The following is a 25401-nucleotide window of genomic DNA, read 5'->3' as shown; positions in this document are numbered from 1 at the left end:
ACATATATATATATATGTATATATATATATATATATATATATATATATATATATATATATATATATTCCTAACTGCCCTTATGTTAACAAAATAATTCTTTGGCATTGCAAGAATCATCTCCCTGTTTAAGGGTATATACAGTTTTACTTTAGTTACTGTCTTTTGATTTCTCATTCTTATTTACTTTTTTATGAAACTCTTGAGCCTTGTTTTTGAGAGTCAATTTTTTCATTCACCTCTGGTATTTATGTCAGGAATGTTTGAAAGTTCTCTATTTCATTGAATAGTAATTTTTCTCCCTGAATAATTATGCTTAGTTTGGATTCATAAGTGATTCTTGGTTGAAGTCCTAGCTCCTTTGCCCTCAGGTATATGATATTCCAGACCCTCTGATCCTTTCATGTAGAAACTGCAAATATTCCTATAATATTCTTAGCAGTTTTCCTTTCAGGAGGTAATCAGTGGATTCTGTCAATTTGTCCAATTCTGTCCAATTTGTCTTCTGTTTCTAGAATATCAGTTTTCCTTGATAATTTCTTGAAAGACTATATCTAAGTTCTTTTTTCTTTAGTCATGGCTTTCATGTAAGCTAATAATTGTTAAATTACCTGTTCTGTATTTATTTTGTAGTTCAGCTACTTTTCCAATGATATATTTTGCAGGTTCTTCTTTTTTTTTATTCAGTGAATTTTTGTACTTTTCCAAAGGGTCAATTCTGTCTTTCAAAAAGTTTTTCTCTTCTGTGCATAATTTTCCATTTGATCAATTTTGCTTTTGAAGTTCTCTGCTTTGGATTTCTGTGCCTCTTTTACCAATTGTCTTCTTCTCTTTTTAAAGATATTAATTTCTTCAGCATTTTTTTGCTTCCTTTACCAATCTGTTAATGCTTTTTTCATGATTTTCCTATATCATTTTCATTTCTTTTCCCAATTTCCCTTCCACATCTCTTATTAGATTTTTAAAACCCCTTTGAAGCTCTTCCATGAATTCTTTTTGGGCTTTAGAGCAATTCGTATTTTTTTTTCTTCATGGAGGTTCCAGGTTCAGGAAAAGGGTCTAGCAGGGGCCCATATAAAAATTTCTACAAAGAGTAATAATAAAATTGATTTGGTATTGGTTAAAGCGATTTATCTGCAAAGTATATTAGATATCTGACTGACTGGAACAAATAAGTCTAGTAGCCTATTATCTGATAAACACAGAGCTCCTTGGCTGCTGGGAGAATGATCCACAAATACTTTGGGGAAAAGTGAAAGTCAGTATCAAAAAATTAGTCTTATTTTTGTGCTTTTAATAAAGAATTGAATACATACATATATGGATTTATATTTGTACAAATATATATTATGTATATGTTCTTGTAAGAATGCACATAATTTAAAAAATTATTGTAATTAATATGCAAATTATGCCTATAGTATTCCAAACTTTGAATAAACTTTGTAATCCTAGTAATAAACTTTGTGATAATTTATTATACTCTCTATGAAAATATTTTATTAAAGATATTTGTGTCCATGATCATTAATGATGTTAGCACATATTTTTATTTCTCTGTCTTGACATTCCTTGGTTTAAGTATTAATATCATATTGTTATTACAGATAGGGTTTCATAAGATCATGTTTTCTCATTTTTGCTGTCTATATCAGTGAATGCAAACCTATGGCATGGGTGCCAAAGATGGCACATGAGCCCCATACCCCCACAGTTCCTTACTAGAAAGGCAGTCAGAGATGCTCTCATCTCCCACTTCATTGTGCCTGCAGACAATTTTTCACATCCCCCTCCTCTCTGCCCAGCAACCTATGGGAGCTCATAGGGGGTAAGGTGGTTGACTCACAGGTTGCAGATCTGGAGCAGACCATTTGGGCCTCACCCCTACCTCTCTTCACCTACAATAAGGATATTTTTTAACTTTATCCACCCCTCCACCCATCAGCCCATTGGGAGTGCTTTCTTCCTCCCCTGTTTGGGGTATGGTGGGAGGGTTAGGGGATGGGAGGATAGCACTCAGTCTTTTGGGGAAGTTGCCATGGTACTGGGGGGTGGGGCATGGGTGGGGCCTACACTCCATCTCTAAAAGTTTTGCCATCACTGATCTATATAGTATTGGGATTACCTGTTCTTTGAAACTTTGATAGTATTTCTTTGTAAATATAACTGATCTCAAGGTTGTTGGGGTTTTTCCTCTTCCCAATTCCATCCCTCCAATTTGATAACTCATTTGTCTCTCATTAAAGTTTCTTTTTCTGAAATTAGGTTATTTAAATTCTCTTCTTATTCTTCTAATCTGTGTATTTTATATTTTCATAAATTTTTATTTCACATGAGTTCATGGTTTTATTGGCATATGGTGGGATAAAATAGAATCCAATATTTTCTCTTATTTCTTCATTACTTATTAATTCTTTTTATACCTGTGAGACTAACAATTTGATTTTCATTGGTTAAAAATAAATCTAGTTTTCTTTATTAATTCCAGAAGTTTTTTCTTGCTTTTATTTTTATTATTACCTTTTTGATTTTCAGAATTTGCATTTTTGTCATTTATTTGGATTTTTAATTGGCTAATTTTCTCATTTTTGCTACTTTTGTCATTTCATTTTATTTGTTTAATTTTATGCTTTGGTATAAAAATATTAGAATGTTCTAATTGTCCTTAGCTCTAGATAATTTCTCTTGTTTCTATCATTTTTTCTCTGATTTACCAATTCTTTAGAATTTCTTTATTTAGTTTCTATTACTTTTAATTATTTCTTCATTGGATTTTTTATTGAACACCATCTTCTTACATTGCCATCAGAAAAGAATGTGTTTGATATTTCTTTTTTCTGTATTTGTAGTTGAGGTTTTTATGTCTTAATACAGTGCCAATTTTTGCTAAAGTGTCACTAATAGCTAATAAATATGCGTACCCTTTTAAAAATTCCTATTCAATATATATCTATTGTATCTAGTGTTTCTACAGTTATGTTTCCCTTCTGAGATTAATGTATTTTTGTGTCAAAATATGCATGTATGTATGAATGTGTGCACATGTGTTTGTATGTATGGGAGAGAGAAAGAGAAAGCTATATGCCTTTTCCCCCAATCTTTCATTTATATTGGTTTCCACTGCTGCATCCTAACAAGTTCCCCCCACTTTCTTCACCTTTCCTACCACTTTTTCACTCTCTTTCCTTTCCTTTCCTTTCCTAAGATCATCAAAACATAACAATACCCTTATGTCTTATTTAACTACAACTGATTCTTGATCATAGGAACACCAAGGTCATGCAAATGCCTAGATCATGAGGCCTGGAATATGGAAGACCTGAGTTTAAATCTGGATGCAGATAGTTAATAGCTACATGACTCTGGGAAGATCATTTCCCTATTTTTTGTTGTCTTCTAAAATAAGAATTATTGTCTTTCATCTTGTTACATTTATGCCTTTAATTCCTTTTCAAATCTTATTACTGATCCTTCTAGTTGTTAATTTTTTCTCCCTTCTTATATATATATATATATATATATATGTTTATCTTTATTTATATATACAAATCTATCTATCTATGTATCTATGTATCTATGTATCTATGTATCTATCTATGTATCTATCTATCTATCTATCATCTATCTAATCCTAAGGGAATGTAAATTCCCTGAAGATAGGAGCCATGGTTTTGGGTTTTTTTTTTTAATATCCAGTGCCTAATATAATTGACTTTTAAAAATTGACAGGAGAAAGGTGAAAATGTGTGAGTGTATATGTGTGTATGTGTGTTTTTGTGTGAATATTCATCCACTGGGTGTGTAATATCTTACAACAATACTTGGTACCATTCTTGCATGTCTAAAGTCACTTTACCAGTAATGGTTAAGCCTATGGTGAAAATGATCTTCCAAGATAACTGCAATTATATTTCTTATAGAATATTTGCCCTGTGCCTGCACTCCATTGACATAAGGACATGTTTCAAAGGAGAACTAAAATATAACAACCACTTCTTAAAGACCATGTTAAGGGGGCAGCTGGGTAGCTCAGTGGATTGAGAGCCAGGTCTAGGGATGGGAGGTCCTGGGTTTAAATCTAGCCTGAGACAATTCCTGGCTGTGTAACCCTCGGTAAGTCACTTAAACCTAATAGTCTAGTCCTTACTGCTCTTCTGTCATGGAACCAATACATAATATTGATTCCAAGAGGGAAGGGAAGGGTATTTTTTAAAGACTATTCTAAGATCTTTCTAAATCTAGTGGACAATTAGGTGGTAGAATACATTTCTTCCCATAGTAGATCTGATAATATTTGGTACACCTTTCCCTGGTACTTGACTGGCCAGAGGAGGAAAATTCTAAATAGGTTTGAGAAGCATCAAGCCCAGACAATAGCACCTGAACCATATCTATGACTATAGGTGTAGCTTATAGATTTTTGCATATAAGTCTATATCTGTGTTATATGATTTTAGGAGAAAATCCTCTCCAGTTCATCACCTTCTGAATGGCTACCCGAACTTCCCTGTTTCTGAGTGTGTAAACCATAGGATTCAATAGAGGAGTGACAATGGTGTAAGTCACAGTCACCAGTTTGTCCTTGTCAGTTGTATGTTTGGATGAGGGCCTCAAGTAGACAAAAGATGCACATCCATAGTGGAATACAACCACTGTGAGGTGGGAAGCACAAGTGGAAAAGGCTTTCTTTTTCCCTTCAGTTGTTGGGATCCTCAGGATAGTTCTGATAATGAAGCCATAGCTGATACAGATGAACATCCAAGGTACAACAAGTACCACAATTCCAGCAATCAATATAATTGCTTCATTGATATAGGGGTCCCCACAGGCAAGACGAATGACAGGTGCAATGTCACAGAAATAGTGATTGATTCTGTTGGAGTTGCAGAATGGTAGACTAAAGGCCAAAAATGTACCGAATATTGAAACCAGAAAGCCACTTATGCCGCAAGTGGTTGCCATCAACTTGCAGATCCACCAGCTCATGAGGACTGGGTAGCGCAGAGGGTGACAGATGGCAGTGTAGCGGTCATAACCCATCACACCCAACAATAGGCAGTTGGTGGTGCCAAAGCCAAGAAGGAAGAACATTTGGGCAACGCAACTGGTGAAGGATATTGTCCTGAGCACAGATAAGAGGTTGAGGAGCATCTTGGGTAGGACGACTAAAGTGTAGCTGGTCTCAGAGACAGAAAGGACACTCAAGAAGAAGTACATAGGAGTATGGAGGCTGTGCTCCAGGCAGATTGTAGTGATAACAGTGATGTTTCCACTCAGAATGACCAGGTAGAGGCAGAGAATGACACCAAAGAGAACAAACTGCATTTTGTTGAGGTTAGAAAAGCCCAGCAACAGGAATTCAGTGACCATGGTGAAGTTCTCCAAAGGAAGCTGCTTCCAGGGAATGACCTAGCGTGAAGGAAGAAAAAGTCTCATATTCATACACTGAGGAAAAGGGGGTTCATTCCTTTTTTATGAATGATCTAGCAATTGTTTTTACCCTGGATTTGGTGATTGGAGGACAATATAGCATGAATGATTTGAATTATCAGAGGGAAGGATTTTGGTAAATTTGTGGTTCATATTCACAAGAAAATGGCCAAGATTCTGAGAGGTTTTAAGTCAGTCCATCTGAACATTGTTCAAAGCAACCAAGGATATTTCATCTTAAAAGGAGAAGCAGGTTTGCTATTATCTTGCATCTGAGGGTTTAGGCCAACTAGATGGCTCAATGGATAGATGACCAGGCCTAGAGTCAGAAAGACTCATCATTATGATTTAAAATGTGCCCTCAGACACTTACTAGCTGTGAATCTGGGCAAGGTACATAACCCTGTTTGCCTTAGTTTGCTCATCCATAAAAAGAGGTGGAGAAAGAAATGGCACATCACTCCAGTATCTTTGCCAATAAAACTCCAAATGCCATCATAAAATGGCAGACACAACTCAACAAAAACAATTTTGAGGAACTAACATAGTCTGGAACCATAGAGCACATTTGTTTATACTCTTATAACACACAAGAATAGCTTCCCAGTTTTTCTAATAGGCAACAATCTATTCCTTTAACATTTCCAAGGATAAGCATTTCAGTACCATCTTCAAACCCAGGGAGCCCATTAAATTTTTATCTAGCTGTAAGTTTTAGGAAATTCATTTTTAAAGTATACTTTATTTTGTTATAATGGAAATTTGATTTTCAAATTTTTCAATTTTCTTCTTCCTTTTTTCTATTTTTAAAATTACATAGAGAAATCATTTTACAATTGTTTTCATGATCCAGATTCTCTCCCTCCTTCCCTCTTTTCCTCTCTCCCTGAGACTGTAAATATTGTGACAGAAGTTATACCCATAGAGTCATGCAATACATATTTCTATATTCCTCATATAATGAAAGAAGACATATATTGCACATACAAGAAAAAAGTCATTAAGTCAATAAAGTAAAAAAAGTATGGTTCAGTCTGCACTCAGATTCTAACAGTTCCTTCTATGGTTGTGGATAGCATTTTTCATCATGCATAACTTAGAGTTATCTTGGATCCCTTCACTGCTGATAATAATTTAGTCCTTCACAGGTGAACTTTGTATAATATTTGTATTACTGTATGCAATGTTTTCCTGGTTCTGTGCCCTTCACTGTGCTTCAGTTCATATTAGTCTTTCAGGTTTTTCTAAAGTATTTTGTATTTCATTTCTTATGATACAATAATATTCTTTTATTTCCATGTAGCACAGCTTGTTTAGCCATTCCCCAGTTGATGGGCATCCCTTCAGGTTCCAGTTCTTTGCCACTACTAAAAGAAGTGCTGCAAATATTCTTGTACATATGCATCCACTTCCTTTTTCTTTGATCTCTTTGGGAGACAGATCTACAATACATAATTTTAGGGCCTTTTGGGCATGGTTCTACATTGATCTCCAGAATTGTTATATATAAGTTCATAGTTGTACCAAAAGTGTATCAGTATCTGAATTTTAAGAAACTCATTCTTACTTATTCCAAAAAAACCTCTCAACTTCCAACTACAGCTACTAATTCTCTGTGCTCTGTCGCTTTTTCCTACCTTTTCTACCTTTGTCAAATGTTTCGGCATCTGATATCTAAATCTCCTGCTTATGAAGCTCATGTCATTTTCCTTAGCATGCCCCAGGTAAGAGGTTATTCTCACGTCTATTGACCACCCATTAGTATTTTGTGACATAAGAAAACAACGAACTACCAACTTGTAGATTTCAGTATCTTTTCCTTACTCTAATCACTGATGAAAACATTCATTTAGAAGCAACCTAGCATGAATCCCTGGGGAGCCCCACTTTCCCTACTTCTTCCAAATAAATATTAATGTTTCCTATTTTCAATTTAGATATCTCCCTGTACTTCTCCAAACTCTTTTTCATTCCCTTTAGTGTAATGTTATTTCCTTTGACATAGAATTGTGTCAAATGATTTCCAAAATTTCAAATAAATTATACAGAAAAGATCTTCTTAAGAATATCTTTATAAACTCCTTCTTAGAATAATAATAGAATTTTCAATTTTTTTTCAAGTAAGTGATACAGTGGGTAGAGTACTGCACCTTGATTCAGGAAATCATGAATTCAAACCCAGCCTCAAACTCTTAATAGTTGTGTGATCTTGTCCATGTTACTTAACTTCTACTTGCCTCAATTTCCTTGACTGTAAAATGGAAACCATAATAATATCTTTCTCATAATGTTGTTGTGAAGATCAAATGAGATATTGGTAAAGTACTTCACACAGAATCTGACATATAGTAGGTGCTTAATAAATGCTTGTTTCCTTCTCTTCTTCATATGGAACCATGTTGACTTTCCTCAAAGAGATTATGCTTTGGTGTACAATGATCTTATATGGCTCTCAATTTCTGGCATAACATAGTTTACCAAAGTCTATAATTCTCAAAGACTCCACTGAACCTTTGTTTTGAATGAGGGCAAGGAGAAGTCCTAGAGGTTATCTGATGGTGCTACGACAAAATGAATAGCCAATGGTTTCACAATTTTGTCCCTACTTCATATTGATATCATCTTGTCCAAGACATCTGTCCACATCTGCCTGGGGCCTGTTCTGATTTCATAGAAAATTTAGGACTTACAGAAAGATGGTCAAAGTAAATAAGTTAAAGAACTTAGGCTTCACATATGTTATTTAACCATTTCATTCATATTTGACTCTCTGTGACTTCTTCTGGGGAATTTCACTGTAATGGTTTGCTATTTTCTTCTTGAGCTTATTTTATAGATGAAGAAATTGAGGCAAATAGGGTTAAGTGACTTGCCCAGGGTCATACAGCTAATGTCTGAGGATGGATTTGAAATCAAGTCTTCCATACTCCACAACCAACAGTCTATTCTCTATGCCACCTAGATGCTCCAGGCTCCACATAATGAGAGCTAAAAGGAAAAAAAAATATATAGAAAGAAAGAATATTGTGGCTAGTGTCACACAGGCAATAAAATGCAGAACTAGGATTTAAATCTAAGACCTCTGACTTCAGATACAACCATCCTTTCTCTGAATAATTCCAGCATCTTCGAAAGCTTTGAGGTTCAGGAAAATGTAAACTAGAAAACAATCTAATTACTATATCCCAATTATTCAAGAAAACTATCCAGAATGTAAAAAATGAAACAACAAATATACATCTTCCCCTTAACTTCCAAAATTATTTTTATTTAACTATAGATAGACCCACGTCAATTTACTTTTAATAAAACACATGGTTGCCTTCAAAGTTAAAGACAATGTCTTCTGTTTGGCATAACCTTCATAACCTGACCTCTTACTCCCTTTCCAGGCTTCTTAGCCATTGCTTTCCTCCATGCACTCGATGACCAGTTACACGGGCCTCTCTATTTTCTTCAGGAAGAAACAAAATACCACCACCACCACCACCACCACAATAAACCCAGTACTGCCTTAGCCCTGCTTCGCTTTCATCACTAAAATTCACTTCTTCCTTTCCTCCAACTCAGTTCTCCTGACTATCTTTGAGTCAGGTCAAATCCCACCATCTTCAGGAGACCTTTCTAGTCCTGCTCACTGCTAGCACCTTCCCAGCTGAGAATTCCTTTCATCTACTATATATATTTTGTTTTGTTTTCATTTTATCTTTATATATTCCCAGAAATTAGTACAGGGTTTATTACAGTAAACACTTAATACATTCTTGACTATAAAAATAAATACAATCCACAGATGCTAACCATTGAAATTCACAGAAATTGAAAATTCAGTTCAGTACAGCCCATCATCAAACTTCAGAATTACATTGATAAAGAAAATCCTTAAAACCACCAGAAAAAAGAGACTATATACATATATACATGGAGTGCCCAACAGAATGAAATCCAGAAAATGACATAGATCAATTATTCTATTATTTTTCTAAAGTTCCTATTTTTTTCTTTTGAAAGATGTAAATTATTTAGATTACATCTTGACCTGGGGTTTCCTTCATCATCTATATCTATATCTATATCTATATCTATAATATATATTATATATATATATATTTAAATGTTGTAGGAACATTGATCTCAGTAAGTCTAGGGAATTCCTATTTTAAGATCTTCATCTACCCACCAGATTCCAATTTTCTCATGGCTTATGGTAAGTCCCAGTGAGCCCCATAATTACATAGAGAATAAGGGACAGAAGCAGGATTTGAACCCACATTTTTCTGAATCCAAACCTAGAATTCTGTTATTTGACCATATCATTCCCTTGCTTAACAACCTTCAGTAGATCTTTAGTGATGATGATGAAAATAGCTAACATTTATATAATTCATTTAATGTATCAGACACTTTGCTATGTGGTTTACAATACTATTTCATATGATGCTCACAAAAATCTTGTGAGGTAGGCCCTGATTTTAGCTTAGTTCTTCCTGATTCCAGGTCCAGAGTCCCATTCACTTTGCCACCTACTTGGTCCTAAGATTAATGAGGGGCGTCTTAGCCCATCATTTAATACAATACTTCACAATCAATCTAGAGCCAAATCATTTGTCAAGCCCTATTTATTACTCTTACTTTTATTCAGTCTACATTCTAGTAATACTGGGTTATTCACTTGTTTCCACTTTTGTTCTACTCTACTCCAACTCAGTGCACACACACTCACAACACTCACTCACTCAAACACACACACACAAACACACAAATACACACACACACACACTCACATTGCTATCCCCAACCTCAAAAAGAATCCTTTCCTATATTTCTAGCAGTTCAAATTCTCCTCTTCTTTCCAGATTTGATTAGTTCAGGTGCTATTTTCTCCATGAAGTCTTACAATCCCCTGATAGAAATGGAATCTTCACTCTCAGCTGCTTTGAGAACGTTGTTTAAATATTTACTTTAACTTTTCACATTCTAGTTGTATTGGATTTATTTGTATATATCAAGTCAAGTCAACCAGCAGTTAATAAGTGCCAGCTGTGTATCAGAGACTGTTCTAAGGGCTAGCGTTCAAAGAAAGTCCCCAAAAGGCTTTGTTTTCAAGGAACTCAGTCCCAAGTGGGGGAGAGGGAGATAACAAGCAAACAACCTTTAACAGAATAAATTAAGGGTTGTGGAGTCATTTCAGTGGGAATATAGCATTTTATGTCTGGTAGCACTGAATTAAAAATAAATTTAATTCCTAATGCCCAAATGTACAATGCCTTGCAGAAAATAGGTATTTAATAATTGTTTGTTGACTTGAAGTAGAAGAATTTGTACTGTCTCATTTTTTTTTAAAACCCTTACCTTCCATCTTGGAGTCAATACTGTGTATTGGTTCCAAGGCAGAAGAGTGGTAAGGGCTAGGCAATGGGGGTCAAGTGACTTGCCCAGGGTCACACTGCTAGGAAGTGGTTGAGGCTGGATTTGTACCTAGGACCTCCCGTCTCTAGGCCTGACTCTCAATCCACTGAGCTACCCAGCTGCCCCCTGTACTGTCTCATTTTAATTCTTAGTTATCAGATGGTCACCATCATGTCTAGTTGCCCTCCTGACCTTTCCATCTCAGTCTTCACTTATAGATCCTCTGGCAGACCACACCCTTTTAACTTAAAGTATCCTTCAAGATTCTGTCCTGCTACCTCTTCTCTCCTCCCTCTATGTTACTTTACTTATCACTTTCATCATTTCCCAGGGATTTAATTACCATCTGTGTGCTGATAATTCTCCAATCTATATATCCTGCCTCAACCTCTCTCTTGACAATTCCTTATTTATATACTTCGTGGATTTCCTGTTCTCACTTGAACAGTCTTCCTTTTTCCATTATTATACTATGGCTTTATTGGCTTAAGGAACTAGTGAAGAACTGGATCATGACCTTTTAAGTAACTTTTTTTGGAAAGTTGCCTAGTGTTGAAAGCTTAAGTGACTTGCTCAAGATTGCTCAGCTATTTAGTGCCAGAGAGAGGACTTCAAAACAAGATTTCCAGGATCAGAACTCAACTCTTTATCTACTATACTATAGATAAATAGCAATAAAAGAAGCATTCTATATACTATTAATTTGACCTATTCTGATTTTCATTTTCCCCCTTTCCATTGAACATACAAAATGTAGTCCCATTGGTGTGATTTTTTATAAGTTGGCTCAAAAAATTAATCCTTTTACGAGATTCTATTTATTCTGTTGAGGACTAAGAGTAGCATCTGTATTTGTGAGGTCCTGAATTGATTATTTTAAGTAACAGTCAGATTCTGTATGAAGACTTACTAAAAATCAGGGTGATGTGATGGCAACAATGATGTATCCGGAAGGAAAATAATTGGATTTGAATTCTAGATGTCCTACTTATTGGCTGGGTGACTTTGGGCAAATCTCTTAAGCACTCTCTACCTCAGATTCCCCATTCCACTACTCACTTTGGTACACAGGGTGAAGATGCCAATCTAAGGTGGAGAGAAACAATGGCCCTCTTTCCTTGTATTCCTGAGGCAAAAATAATAAAGTATTTACTATACTACATGACACATAGCAGGTGTTTAACAATTACTTGTTTCCTTCCTTCCTTCCTTCCTTCCTTCCTTCCTTCCTTCCTTCCTTCCTTCCTTCCTTCCTTCCTTTGTTCCTTTGTTCCTTCCTTCCTTCCTTCCTTCCTTCCTTCCTTCCTTCCTTCCTTCCTTCCTTCCTTCCTTCCTTCCTTCCTTCCTTCCTTTCTTCCATAATCAGTTCCATGCACAGCAGAGTATCCCTTCAAGTATATTATAAACTCTCCAAAGATAGGGAATAAACCTTCTATTTCTGTTGTTTCTTCTACCATTCCCCCTAATACTGGAAAAAAGAGAATGCTTAAATTGATATTTTACTTGAAAGATTTTTCAAAGCACTTTCACTTCTATTGATTAATTGGCATTTCATAAGGTGTTATTTCTCCCAATGTACAGATAAGGAAATTGAGGTCCTAAGAGACTACAATTCTTCCCTAAATTAAGACAACTGAGAATAGGCAGATCTAATTTGATAACTCTTACTTCTGGGACCAAAACTGTTTATTGAGTCACACTGGTGCCACAATGTTCTGTGTAAAAAGAAGGTAACATCCATATTGTGCTGACTGAATGACCAAGAGACTGACTGAAAGACAGGTTAATGAATCAAGTACTACCAAGATTTTCTTCCAACCATTGGGCTCCCTTACCTTATTAGTGCTCTGGCTCTTCATCTCTGACATTGTCTGTGGTAGATTCATTCCCAGATTTAAACAGGAAAGTGATATCCAAGGGCCACAAGTCTTTCTAGATCAAAACAGTCATGTTACAAAATTACTTCAGCATTATTTTCATGAACTTGTTTTTTATTTTGTCAATAACATATTCGATCTCTGAGAACTTTTTTTTTGCATTGAAGTGTGGCTATGGGTGGGAGAATTCCTGGGGAAAATGCAGTTCACAGAAACTGGAATAATCCTTTGCCATTCACATCAACCTAGGGAGTCTTACTAAATGAGATATGTTTGGAAAGATATTGGAATATCTCATAGGAGACAGAGGACTTTCTATGCAGTTATGGATGCCAAGTACCAACTAGCAACAATGAATGCCAAGTAGCCATATGCCAAGGACAAGTTGCTTAGTGACTCAAGGGAAATGTCTAAGACTTTAATTTTCAGATCTGTTGTCAATTTGCTTCAATGGTGAGATTCTCCATGTTGGAAATTTTACAAACTCATGCCACTAACACACACACACATACATACTTAAGATATGAAAGACAGATTCATTCTTTGACTTTGGAGGGCAATGAGAGTCTATGGAGAGATTTAAAAAAGGTTTTGGAGAGAAGAGATTGAATTTTAAAAAGGGGACTGAAAGATTTTGTATGATACAGAGGGGCAAGTAAGGTAGAAAGAGACAAAGTTCTCCAGTAGAAAACTTTTCAAGGGACTCACAAAGCTAGAAGTAAGTAAAAATGGGTTGGAAACTTCCTTTCCATGATCATTTCAACATAGTCACTTCTGCATTTATTCTAAGCTGATCCCCTACTGTCTTTCTCCCTATATCTTATACCCATTATTTTCCTTTCCCTCACCATCTCATTTTCCATTAGCAGCTTGCTTTTTTCTCAGCAACTTAACTCCCTATCTACTTACCTTATTACCATCACCCACCTGAAGACTGAAGACAAATAGGCCCTGATTCATGGAAGTGTGGGTCATCCATGAAATAAAAAAAAAAACTCACCTTTGAGACATGAAACAATTTTTTTCTATTTATTAATAGTTGCCAAGTCCCAACGTGAGTTAAAGTCTCTCAAATAATCAACAAACCAATATCTTCTACTTCATTCCCAGAAAAATAACCCCAAGACTTCTAGCTAAGCAGGTATTTGGTTTCAGAGACTCCTGGGTATATTTCCCTTTCTCCTCTAGAATACTCCCAAGTAAGATTTCCAGAACTATTGCCACTCTCCAGCTCTTCTGCTTCCCCCCTGTCATCTTCATGAATCTTTAGATGAATGAAAGAAATCCACCTCCTTCTAGCTCTTTGTGTTATTCTGTTCTCACCTCATTCCCTTGAACAGTGTCATTCCCCGAACAGCCTCCTCTCCACAGACATTGCTCTAAACAGGCATCCCGAAGAGCATCATCAAAGTTGTTTTCCTTTCTCTTTTTTTGTCAAGAGTTATTCCCACACCCTGTTCAGTAATTATGTGTCACTGTGACCCTGGGGAGTCATTATGACACAGATCCTTCCTTTCCCTAATTAGTGACTAGGATTAAGAGGAGACAACCAAGACTAGGACAAGGAACACCAAAGCTTGGTCTTCAAATTGAGAAAAAAGATACTTGGAGAATTTCTTGGTTTTTTTCTCCTGGGTTTCATTGGTTCTCACTAGGGAACTGACTTACTGAGTACTGTGTGTGCAGACAACACAGCTGCCAATTCCCTATAATATTCTCCTGTCTTCTCGTTACTACTTTCTCAAATTATGAGATCCTGGGCTGGCCAGCACAATCCTCATCTGTATTTCTATAGTTCTCCTTATAGTGGCAACTGAACATAGAGAATTTAGCACTGAAGTTGGAATCAGAATGACCCAGGATCTAATCCCATCCCCTAGCCTGAACTAACTGTGTGGCCTTTAGCAAATCACTTAAACTTTCTGGATCTCAGTTTACTCATCTGTAAAATGAGGAAGTCATATTCTTTGACACTGAAGGTCAATTATAGCTCCAAAGAAATGATCCTTTAATAGATAAATAGAGCTATTTAGAAAGAGCAGAAGAGGCTCTGCAAAGATAGCAATAATGAGTAACTATTCAACAGAGTGAAGTGGGTATGTCTAAGATCAGTTTGCACAATGATACCAAAAATTGCTTTTTCAGTTTTTTTTTCTAGCTTCAGGGAACTCAAGTGCCTGTATGTTGAGATGGAGAGTTGAAAAGGGAAGTCTTTAGGAAAATTAGCTACATAGGTAGCAGTAGGCAGATTTCCAAAGTGGCCTCAGACATCTCGCCCAGCTAACTTGTCTCTACAACCTCCTCTTCAGTCTCAGTTCATTTCAGAAAAGCTATGGTGGGTAGGCAGAAGTGATGGGCAGAAGAGGCAGAGGCACTCCATCCAAGGGAGGCCAGTGGAGGTTCACAAGTACCCTCATGAAAGAAAGCTAAAGCCTGTTGTTCAGGGAGAGAGAGACTTAGTAATGTATACACTGAATGATTTGTGTCAGAAAGAAGCAGGTTCGCTCACTCCCTTTGCACAACCAAAACTATAGTCTGTGCCTTTGGCTAGAATATCCAAATTGTGTGGAGGAAACAGTATTACTTTTGGAGACATAAAGACTCAGGTCAAACCCAAAATTTGACACTATCTTTTGTGACCCTAACTGAACCACTTAAACTTCCCTGGGCCTCAAAGTTCTCATCCACAGAATGGGGATAATAATACACTATCTTATTTTATAAGTTGTTGAGATGAAGTGATGTGGATATATTTTGTTTTATCATTACGCATATGTGATTAATTATGATCATTTTTTTCATAAAAGACACTTTTCCCATTTTGTTCTCCTAGATATTTACATCTTATATTCCTGATGGAGGACCAAGTTACCGAAATTCCATGAATGCCCTCTGGTTTATCTTTATTGTCAAATTCCAGGACAATATCCAAATGCCTTGAGACAATCCAGATGCCACAGTTAGGCCCTCATGACCAAGGTATCATTGACTTACCTTCTGTACCCAGAATCTTAGAGTTGGAAGATACTTTAGAAGCAAGATAGTTCAAACTATGCCTGAAAAAGAAATCCTTTCTATAATAGTCCTGGAAGGTAAATATATAGCCTATACTCATTTAGGGAGAGAGAAGAAACATTGCCTTCTATGAAAAAAACATTTTTTTTATAACTCTGTTAAAAATGTTTTTATTTTTGTAGTATAGTCCCTCAAATTTAGGCAGCTAGAGGTTGCAGTAGATAGAGTGCCCAGCCTGGAGTCAGGAAGATTCATCTTCTTGAGTCAGATTTGGCTTTAGACACTTTCTAACCATGTGACCTGGGGCATATTACTTAATCATATTTGCCTCAGTTTCCTCATTTGTTAAATGATTTGATGAAGGAAATGGCAAACTTTTTCTATTATCCTTGCCAGCCCCAAATGGCATCATGAAGAATAGGATGCAATTGAACAATAACCTCAGACTTAATCCCCCTTCCTCACAAGGTCTAGGAACCCAAAAAGATTAAGTACTTATGCTATATAATAACTATTCCCAGGTTCTTCAACTAGGATTCATATGGCGTGATTTTGATTTGATTGCTCTATCCATGTCTTCTCTGAAATGTGGTGTCTACTACTGAACAGAAAGATCATAATAAATGGGACAATTACCTCTCTAATGATGGACTATATATGTCTTTCTTGATATTCTCCAGGATTGCTAACAGGCTTATACATATGTGAATTTTGTGGTTCTTATATAAACACGTCTATATGGATATAGTATTGATATATATTTATAGGTATATAGGCTATATATTAGTTTATTCTAGACAAAATACCATTTAGCTACTTTTATCACAACTTGGATTTCTGAAATTGATATAAGTATAATATTTTACATTTATATTAAATTTCAGATTCTTTAATTCGTCAATGCACACTGTCAAGATTTTTCTGGCTCATTGTGTTCACACTTCCTCTTGGCTTTGTATACTCTGTAAATTTGATGAGCATCCCAAATATCTTTTTATCATAGTCACTGATAAGAATGTTAAAAGAACCAAGAATAAATCCCAGAGGGCATTCTCTAGAGTTCTTCCAAGTTATCATCGATCCATTAGTAACTACTCTTTAGATACAATCATTTGATGAATTTCCAGTTCATCTAACTGTACTATTATTCAACTCACATCTTTTCATCGTTTTCACAAACATAACATGATAGACTTTGTAAAATGCTTCTTGAAAAATATGGTAATTTAGTTCCAATCTACTTTAATGCACCTGTCTTAGTAAATTTTGGGAAAAAGTAAATTCTGGCAAAACTGTTATGTGTGTATATATATATATATATATATATATATATATATATATATATATGTGTGTGTGTGTGTGTGATCATATAGGCATGTATAATACAAATGTATTATATGTGGCATTTGTATGAATGAAATTAATGCTCCTCAAACATCAAGAATGCATTCCTTGAAAACAGTTAAAGAAAATTGCCTAATAGAGTGATTGAAAATGAGAGCATAAGAGTTACTATTTTTGTACTTTAGAGATTGCTAATACTGATCATTATTTTTTATCCAGGTTTTGTAGACTTTCAGTGTTTAATTTAATTTAACTAGCATTTATTAAATACCTAAAATGTCTTAAGGCCTGTGTTAGGCACTGGGACTGCAAATACAAAAAATAAAAATAATAAAAAATAATTTCCCTGGAATTTATATTCTACTTTGGAGAGATTGAGGGCGGAGTGAAGGTCAAAAGTGTGATTTATTTTATTGAAATAGGAAGGGGGATGTAAGTATGGGGAACATTCTAGTCGTGAGAAGATAGCCTGGGCAAAGGTTTTGATTGTGATGGGAGATAGAATACCATGTAGTAGAGTAATGAGTCCTCTTGGATTCACAATTCTATCAACCATATAAAGAGCAATTAGTACTAATCCTACACAAATTGCTGTCAAATTTTGGGGTATGGGAAAGCATCTTACTTTATTCCTTTCATAGGACAGATATAATTTTAACACAAAATAGGGAAGTGTAAATCAAAGAAGGGGGATTGTAGACCAATATTATTAATGAGTACTGATTAATTTTTTCAATAAAAACCTTCAAACAATATAGTGATTCACCAAAAAATCTTTCATTGTAATAAAATTGTATTTATACCAGATGCTAAGGTAGTATAATATTGGAAAACAAATAACATAGTTAATGATACTAAAAACAAAAAAAATCCAAATGAAATAATAATAGAATTTGTATCTTTAAGTTTTTATAAATATTTCATCATATTATCCTCACACTAAATTTGTAGTTTGCTACCAAATAGGTGCTATTATCTCTATTTTTATAATTGAAGAAACTGAGGCAAAGCAAGGTTAATTGATGTGCTTAGGGTCACATAGCTAGCTAGTGTATATGGCAAGATTGGAATTCGAGTCTTCCTAACTCCAAGTCCATAATTATTTTAATAGTTGCAGAGGGGGAAAAACTTTGGAAAAATACACTACTCTTTTATGCTAAAAATCCTAAAAAGACGATACATAGCAACATCTTTCTTAATATAAAAAATCTCTATCTAAAATCAAAAGCAATTATCATAGATAATGAGTGATACTGAAATCTTTCACATTAAATTTACTTATTTGAACTATTTGTACTCCGGAATATTAGGGCTAACAAGATATAAGTTCAATTTCTTTGTACAATCAAAGTTAGTCTAGTCAGAGTTGACCAGTATAATAGAGTGTTGTGAAAAAGGCATTTATCTACCTTTGTTTTAATTTAAATCCATCAGAACCTTTAATGTAATTAGTCAGAAACTTGAAGTGTCATGCATGGTGTAGTGGAAAAAGCCAATAGGGGCCTCAAGTAGGGTGGTGGTCATGTGAATAGAGAAAAAGATGAAGGTGAAAAAGCTCATTGAGAACCTTCGCAAGTACAGTTTCCATTGAGTGGTTAGGTTGGCAACCATATTGCAAAGATCTGAAAAGTGAGGAGGGAAGTGAGGAAGTAGAATGATCCTATTATATTTCAACTTTCCAGTCCTTTTGGATATATTTGTTGTTGTGCAACTGGATATATTGTTCTCCTGGTTCATTCTACCTGCTACATTACTTCTTATAAGTCTTTCCATATTTTCTTGAGTTCTTTATATTTGCCATTTCTCAAATCTGAGTTGTTCTATGAAGGCCACTTATGTTTAGCAATCACTTTCATTGTTTAGGTCTATAGAGTTGCTTGGTTAAATTTTGTTGTCATTTTTTGAGTAACTAGTTTTCATTTATAAGCAGATTAAAAAAAATCCTGAATGCTAGTTGTAGAACTATTTCTTCTGAACTTCCTGAGGCAGAACCAAGACAGTGGAGGAGAGAATGAGCTCATATGAATCCTCCAAATGACCTAAAAAAACACCACAAAATTGAAGTCTGGAGAGACAGAGCCACTGAAAAATCAGATAGAGGTATTCTCTCAATTTAACTCAAGAGTTAAGAAAAAGTGATCAGAACTTCTGGGAAAGATGGCGGCTTAGAGGCAGCAAAAGTTCAGACCTTAGAAAACCCTTCCTTACAGATCAAAAACTGAATGCTCCTAGGGCACCTAAATTCAAACTGAACAACAGGACAGACCCAGGGAACCCTCCTTCTGGACTCAGATCAAAAGGTATGCTCTCAGAAAGCCAGAATCCTAGATCACTTGGATCTAAGGGGAAGGCAGAAGGAATGCCCCAGGACCCATCCCCCCCAACCCAGAGCACTGAGCCCGCAGCAGCAGCAGTGGGATCCTCAGGGCCGGCAAAAGGACTTGAGGGCCGACTATTCTGAAGGGCCCATCTTGAAAACAACCTGAGCCAGTCTCAGGGAGCCCAACACAGATGGAAGGGAAACAGAGAGAGAAAGGGGGAGCCTGTAGCCCCCTGGCTGTGTCCTTCCATCTGAGTCTCATGGGAGGTCCCTGCTTCAGGGCACATTCAGTTCAACCCAGCTGAACCTAATACCATCAGGAGCCCTCAGAGCTTCTGAAAGGATAGAAATGTCAGGGCTAGCAAAGGGGTTGCTAAGAAGGCTTACCTTGAAAGTAACCTGGGCCAGTCTCAAGGCATCTAACACAGGCTGCAGAGGAGGCTTTTTTTGATTCAGGGCTCATTCAGCCCAACCCAGCTGAACTTAATCCCATCAGGGGCCTTCAGAGCTCAGGGAAGCCAGGACCCCTCCCCCCCTTAGAGTGCAGGACCTTCTGAAAGAACAGAAACCTCAGGGCTGGCAAAGGATTGAGGTACCTTGCTGACAGTGCTGTGTCAGGCTCAGAGTGGGGAAGTAAAGCAGCTGAGAAGCAACTAGAGAGAACTGAGAGTAGTAACACCCGAAACACCGGCAGGCAGGGGAGGCCAGACCTTGGGCTTCCCCAGGAAGACAGAACAACTTCGGAGAAAGAACAATTTACCTGGGGCTAAAGCCTCGGACCATCAGACAGATACACTAATAGCCAGTCCTCCTCACTCAGATAGAGATGGCAAACAGTACAGAAGTACAAAAGCCTCCAAACACCAAGAAAAGCAAGAAGAAGGGGGTGTCTTTGGACACATTTTATGGAGCAAAAATACAAAATACAGAGGAGATAGAAGAGGAAACACAAGCAAATGCTCTGAAACCTCCCAAAGGAAATGGAAACTCTCCACAAACTCTTGAAGAATTTAAATCAGAAATTATCAAAAAGATGGAAGCCTTCTGGCAGGAAAAGTGGGAAATAATGCAAAAGGAAATCAACAATCTGAAGCACAAAAATACACAACTATAGAAACAGTGTGACCAAACTGAAAAGGAAAACCAGGCTTTAAAGGTCATAATCAGGGAACTGGAAGACAATGATCTTGCAAAGGAGCAAGAATTAATAAAGCAAAGCCAAAAGACCAAGAAATTAGAAAAGAACATAAAATATCTCACCGACAAGGTGATAGACCTGGAAAATAGAGGAAGGAGAGACAAATTGAGAATAATTGGCCTACTAGAAAAGCCAGAAATAAATAATAATATCGACCTCATAATACAAGATATCAAAGAAAACTGCTCAGAGATTCTAGAACAAGGGGGAAATACAGGAATTGAAAGAGTACACAGAACACCCTCTACACTAAATCCCCAAAAGACAACTCCCAGGAACGTAATTGCCAAATTCCAAAGCTTTCAAGCAAAAGAAAAAATCTTACAAGAAGACAGAAAAAGACAATTTAGATATAAAGGAATGCCAATCAAGGTCACACAAGACCTTGCAAGTTCACTTCTGAATGACCATAAGGCATGGAACATGATTTTAAGAAAGGCAAGAGAGCTGGGCCTTCAACCAAGAATCAGCTATCCATCAAAACTGACTATATACTCCAAGGGAAAGTATGGGCATTCAACAAAATAGAAGATTTCCAAGTTTTTGCAAAGAAAAGACCAGAGCTCTGTGGAAAGTTTGATACCAAAAAACAAAGAGCATGGAATCCCTGAAAAGGTAAATATGAAGGAAAGGGAAAAGGAGAAAAATGTCATCTTTTTCTTTTATTCAAACTCTCTTCTATAAGAACTACATTCATATCAATTTATATATATTAATATGTGGGGAAAATGTAATGTGTAACTCTCAAAAATTATATGCATAATAAGAGTAGTAAGAAGAATCACGCATAGGGAACAATTGGGGCATCAATATGATATGGAGAAAGGGGGGGATAGAAAGGAAAAGGGAGAGGGGAATTGTTGATGGGACTAAGATATACTCCAAGAAATAGAAGGGGAGAGAAAAAAAAACTAAATAGAATAATCTTTCTCACACAAAGATACACATGAGAAGGGGAGGGGAAGAAAACTCCTATAAGAAGGAGAGGAAGAGAGTTTTTACTTATACCTTACTCTCAGTGAAATCAACTCTGAGGGGGAAGAGCATCCAGATCGATTGGGATCTTGAATTCTATCTTATCCAAAAGGGGTATGGATAAGGGAAAACCAAAGGGGGTAGGGGGGGAGGGAACACAAAAAGGGAGGGAAGGAGAGGGGGGAGGGGGAGGGAATAAAAAGGGAGGGGCTAGAAAGGGAAACATATCAAGGGAGGGGTCTAGGGGAACTGATTTAAAGTAAATCACTGGCTTAAAAGGTTATAGCTAAAGAAGAAAGGTCAGAATTAGGGGAGGATATCAAAATGACAGGGAGTCCACAAGTGACAATCATAACTTTGAACGTGAATGGGATGAACTCACCCATAAAATGTAGATGAATAGCAGAATGGATTAGAATCCAAAACCCTACCATATGTTATCTTCAAGAAACACACATGAGGTGGGTAGACACCCACAAGGCCAGAATTAAAGGATGTAGTAAGACCTTCTGGGCCTCAACTGATAGAAAGAAGGCAGGAGTTGCAATCATGATATCTGACAAAGCCAAAGCAAAAATAGACATGATTAAAAGGGATGGGGGTGGGCAGCTGGGTAGCTCAGTGGATTGAGAGCCAGGCCTAGAGATGGGAGGTCCTAGGTTCAAATCTGGCCTCAGACACATTCTAGCTGTGTGACCCTGGGCAAGTCACTTGACCACCATTGCCTAGCTCTTACCACTCTTCTGCCTTGGAGCCAATACACAGTATTGACACAGTGTTGACTCCAAGACGGAAGGTAAGGTTTAAAAAAAAAGGCATAGGGAAGGTAATCATATTTTGTTAAAAGGGACTTTAGATAATGAGGAAATATCACTAATCAACATGTATGCACCAAATAGTATAGCACCCAAGTTTCTAATGGAGAAACTAGGAGAATTGAAGGAAGAAATAGACAGTAAAACCATATTAGTGGGAGATCTGATCCAACCACTATCAAATTTAGATAAATCAAATAAAAAATAAATAAGAAAGAGGTAAAAGAAGTGAATGAAATCTTAGAAAAATTAGAGTTAATAGACATATGGAGAAAAATAAATAGGGACAAAAAGGAATACACCTTCTTCTCGGAACCACATGGCACATTCACAAAGATTGACCATACACTAGGTCACAGAAACATGGCATACAAATGCAGAAAAGCAGAAATAACAAATACAGCCTTTTCAGATCACAAGGCAATAAAAATAACAATTAGTAAGGGTAATGGAAAACCAAATAAAAAATTAATTGGAAATTAAATAATATGATACTCCAAAATTGGTTAGTTAGAGAACAAGTCATAGAAACAATCATTTCATCGAGGAAAACAATAATGGTGAGACATCCTTTCAAACCTTTTGGAATGTAGGCAAAGCAGTAATCAGAGGTAAATTCATATCCCTGAGTGCATATATTAACAAACTAGGGAGGGAAGAGATCAATGAATTGGAAATGCAAATAAAAAAATCTTGAAAGCGAACAAATTAAAACCCCCAGAAGAAAACCAAACTAACGATTCTAAAAATTAAGGGAGAAATTAATAAAATTGAAAGTAATAGAATATTAAACTAATAAATAAGACTAGAAGGTGGTACTTTGAAAAAACAAACAAAATAGACAAAGTACTGGTCAATCTAATTTAAAAAAGGAAAGAAGAAAAGCAAATTAACAGCATCAAAGATGAAAAGGGGGACATCACCTCCAATGAGGAGGAAATTAAGGCAATCATTAAAAATTACTTTGCCCAATTATATGGCAATAAATATACCAATCTAGGTGATATGGACAAATATATTCAAAAATACAAACTGCCTATACTAACAGAAGAAGAAATAGAATTCTTAAATAATCCCATATTAGAAAATGAAATCCAACAGGCCACCAACGAACTTCCTAAGAAAAAATCCCCAGGGCCAGATGGACTCACTAGTGAATTCTATCAAACATTCAAAGAACAGTTAATCCCAATACTATACAAACTATTTGACATAATAAGCAAAGAGGGAATTCTACCAAATTCCTTTTATGACACAAACATGATACTGATTCCAAAACCAGGTAGGTCAAAAACTGAGAAAGAAAATTCTAGACTAATCTCTCTAATGAATATAGATGAAAAAATCTTAAATAGGATACTAGCAAAAAGACTCCAGCAAGTGATCAGAAGGGTCATCCACCATGATTAAGTAGGATTTATACCAGGGATGCAGGGCTGGTTCAATATTAGGAAAACCATCCACACAATTTACCATATCAACAAGCAAACCAACAAAAATCACATGATTATTTCAATAGATGCAGAAAAAGACTTTGATAAAATACAACACTCATTTCTATTAAAAACACTAGAAAGCATAGGAATAGAAGGGTCATTCCCAAAAATAATAAACAGTATATATCTAAAACCATCAGCTAATATCATCTGCAATGGAGATAAACTAGATGCATTCCCAATAAAGATCATGAGTGAAACAAGGATGCCCATTATCACCTCTATTATTTGACATTGTACTAGAAACACTAGCAGTAGCAATTAGAGAAGAAAAAGAAACTGAAGGCATCAAAATAGGCAAGGAGGAGACCAAGTTATCACTCTTTGCAGATGACATGATGTTCTACTTAAAGAATCCTAGAGATTCAACCAAAAAGCTAATCAAAATAATGAACGACTTTAGCAAAGTTGCAGGATATAAAATAAACCCACATAAGTCATCAGCATTTCTATATATCTCCAACACAACTCAGCAGCAAGAACTAGAAAGAGAAATTCCATTTAAAATCACCCTGGACAATATAAAATACTTAGGAATCTATCTCCTGAGACAAACACAGGAAATATATGAACACAACTACAAAACACTCTCCATACAATTAAAACTGAATCTAAAAAATTGTTCATGGGTAGGATGAGCTAACATAATAAAAATGACAATCTTACCCAAACTTATCTATCTAATTAGTGCCATACCCATTGAACTGCCAAAAAATGTCTTGACTGATTTAGAAAAAAACATAACAAAGTTCATTTGGAACAAAAGATCAAGGATATCCAGGGAAATAATGAAAAAAAAAAACACAAATTATGGGGGCCTTGCAGTCCCAGACCTTAAACTATATTACAAAGCAGAAGTCATCAAAACAATTTGGTACTAGCTAAGAGACAGAAAGTAGGATCAGTGGAATAGACTTGGGGCAAGTAACCTCAGCAAGATAGTATATGATAAACCCAAAGATCCTGGCTTTTGGGACAAAAATCCACTATTCAATAAAAACTGCTGGGAAAATGGGAAGGTAGTATGGGAGAGATTAGGTTTGGATCAACACCTCACACCCTACACCAAGATAAATTCAAAATGGGTGAATGACTTGAACATAAAGAAGGAAACCATAAGTAAATTGGGTAAACACAGAATAGTATACATGTCAGACCTTTGGAAGGGAAAAGACTTTAAAACCAAGCAAGACTTAGAAAAAGTCACAAAATGTAAAATAAATAATTTCAACTACATCAAATTAAAAAGCTTTTGTACAAACAAAACCAATGCAACTAAAATCAGAAGGGAAGCAACAAATTGGGAAACAATCTTAATAAAAACCTCTGACAAAGGTTTAATTACTCAAATGTCCAAAGAGCTAAATCAATTGTACAAAAAATCAAGCCATTCTCCAACTGATAAATGGGCAAGGGACATGAATAGGCAGTTATCAGATAAAGAAATCTGCGAAAGGAACAGAACCAGGAGAACATTGTACACAGAGACCGATACACTGTGGTACAATTGTATATAATGGACCA

General features: G+C 36.0%; 1 protein-coding gene across 1 annotated transcript; it reads right to left on the bottom strand.

Moving 5' to 3' along the window:
* Positions 1–1417: 1417 nt before the first annotated feature.
* LOC100617407 (olfactory receptor 10R2-like) lies at positions 1418–14321 on the bottom strand. The gene is made up of 3 exons (XM_056816186.1): positions 14038–14321; positions 12673–12769; positions 1418–5407 (listed from the first exon to the last, which is right to left on the bottom strand). The coding sequence occupies exons 1-3, from the start codon at positions 14058–14060 to the stop codon at positions 4442–4444; spliced, it is 1086 nt and encodes a 361-aa protein (XP_056672164.1). The 5' UTR covers positions 14061–14321; the 3' UTR covers positions 1418–4441.
* Positions 14322–25401: the final 11080 nt, after the last annotated feature.

Source organism: Monodelphis domestica, chromosome 2 (genome assembly GCF_027887165.1).
Source record: "Monodelphis domestica isolate mMonDom1 chromosome 2, mMonDom1.pri, whole genome shotgun sequence".
Taxonomy (NCBI): Eukaryota; Metazoa; Chordata; class Mammalia; order Didelphimorphia; family Didelphidae; genus Monodelphis; species Monodelphis domestica.
This window is presented reverse-complemented; position numbering and strand designations above follow the sequence as displayed.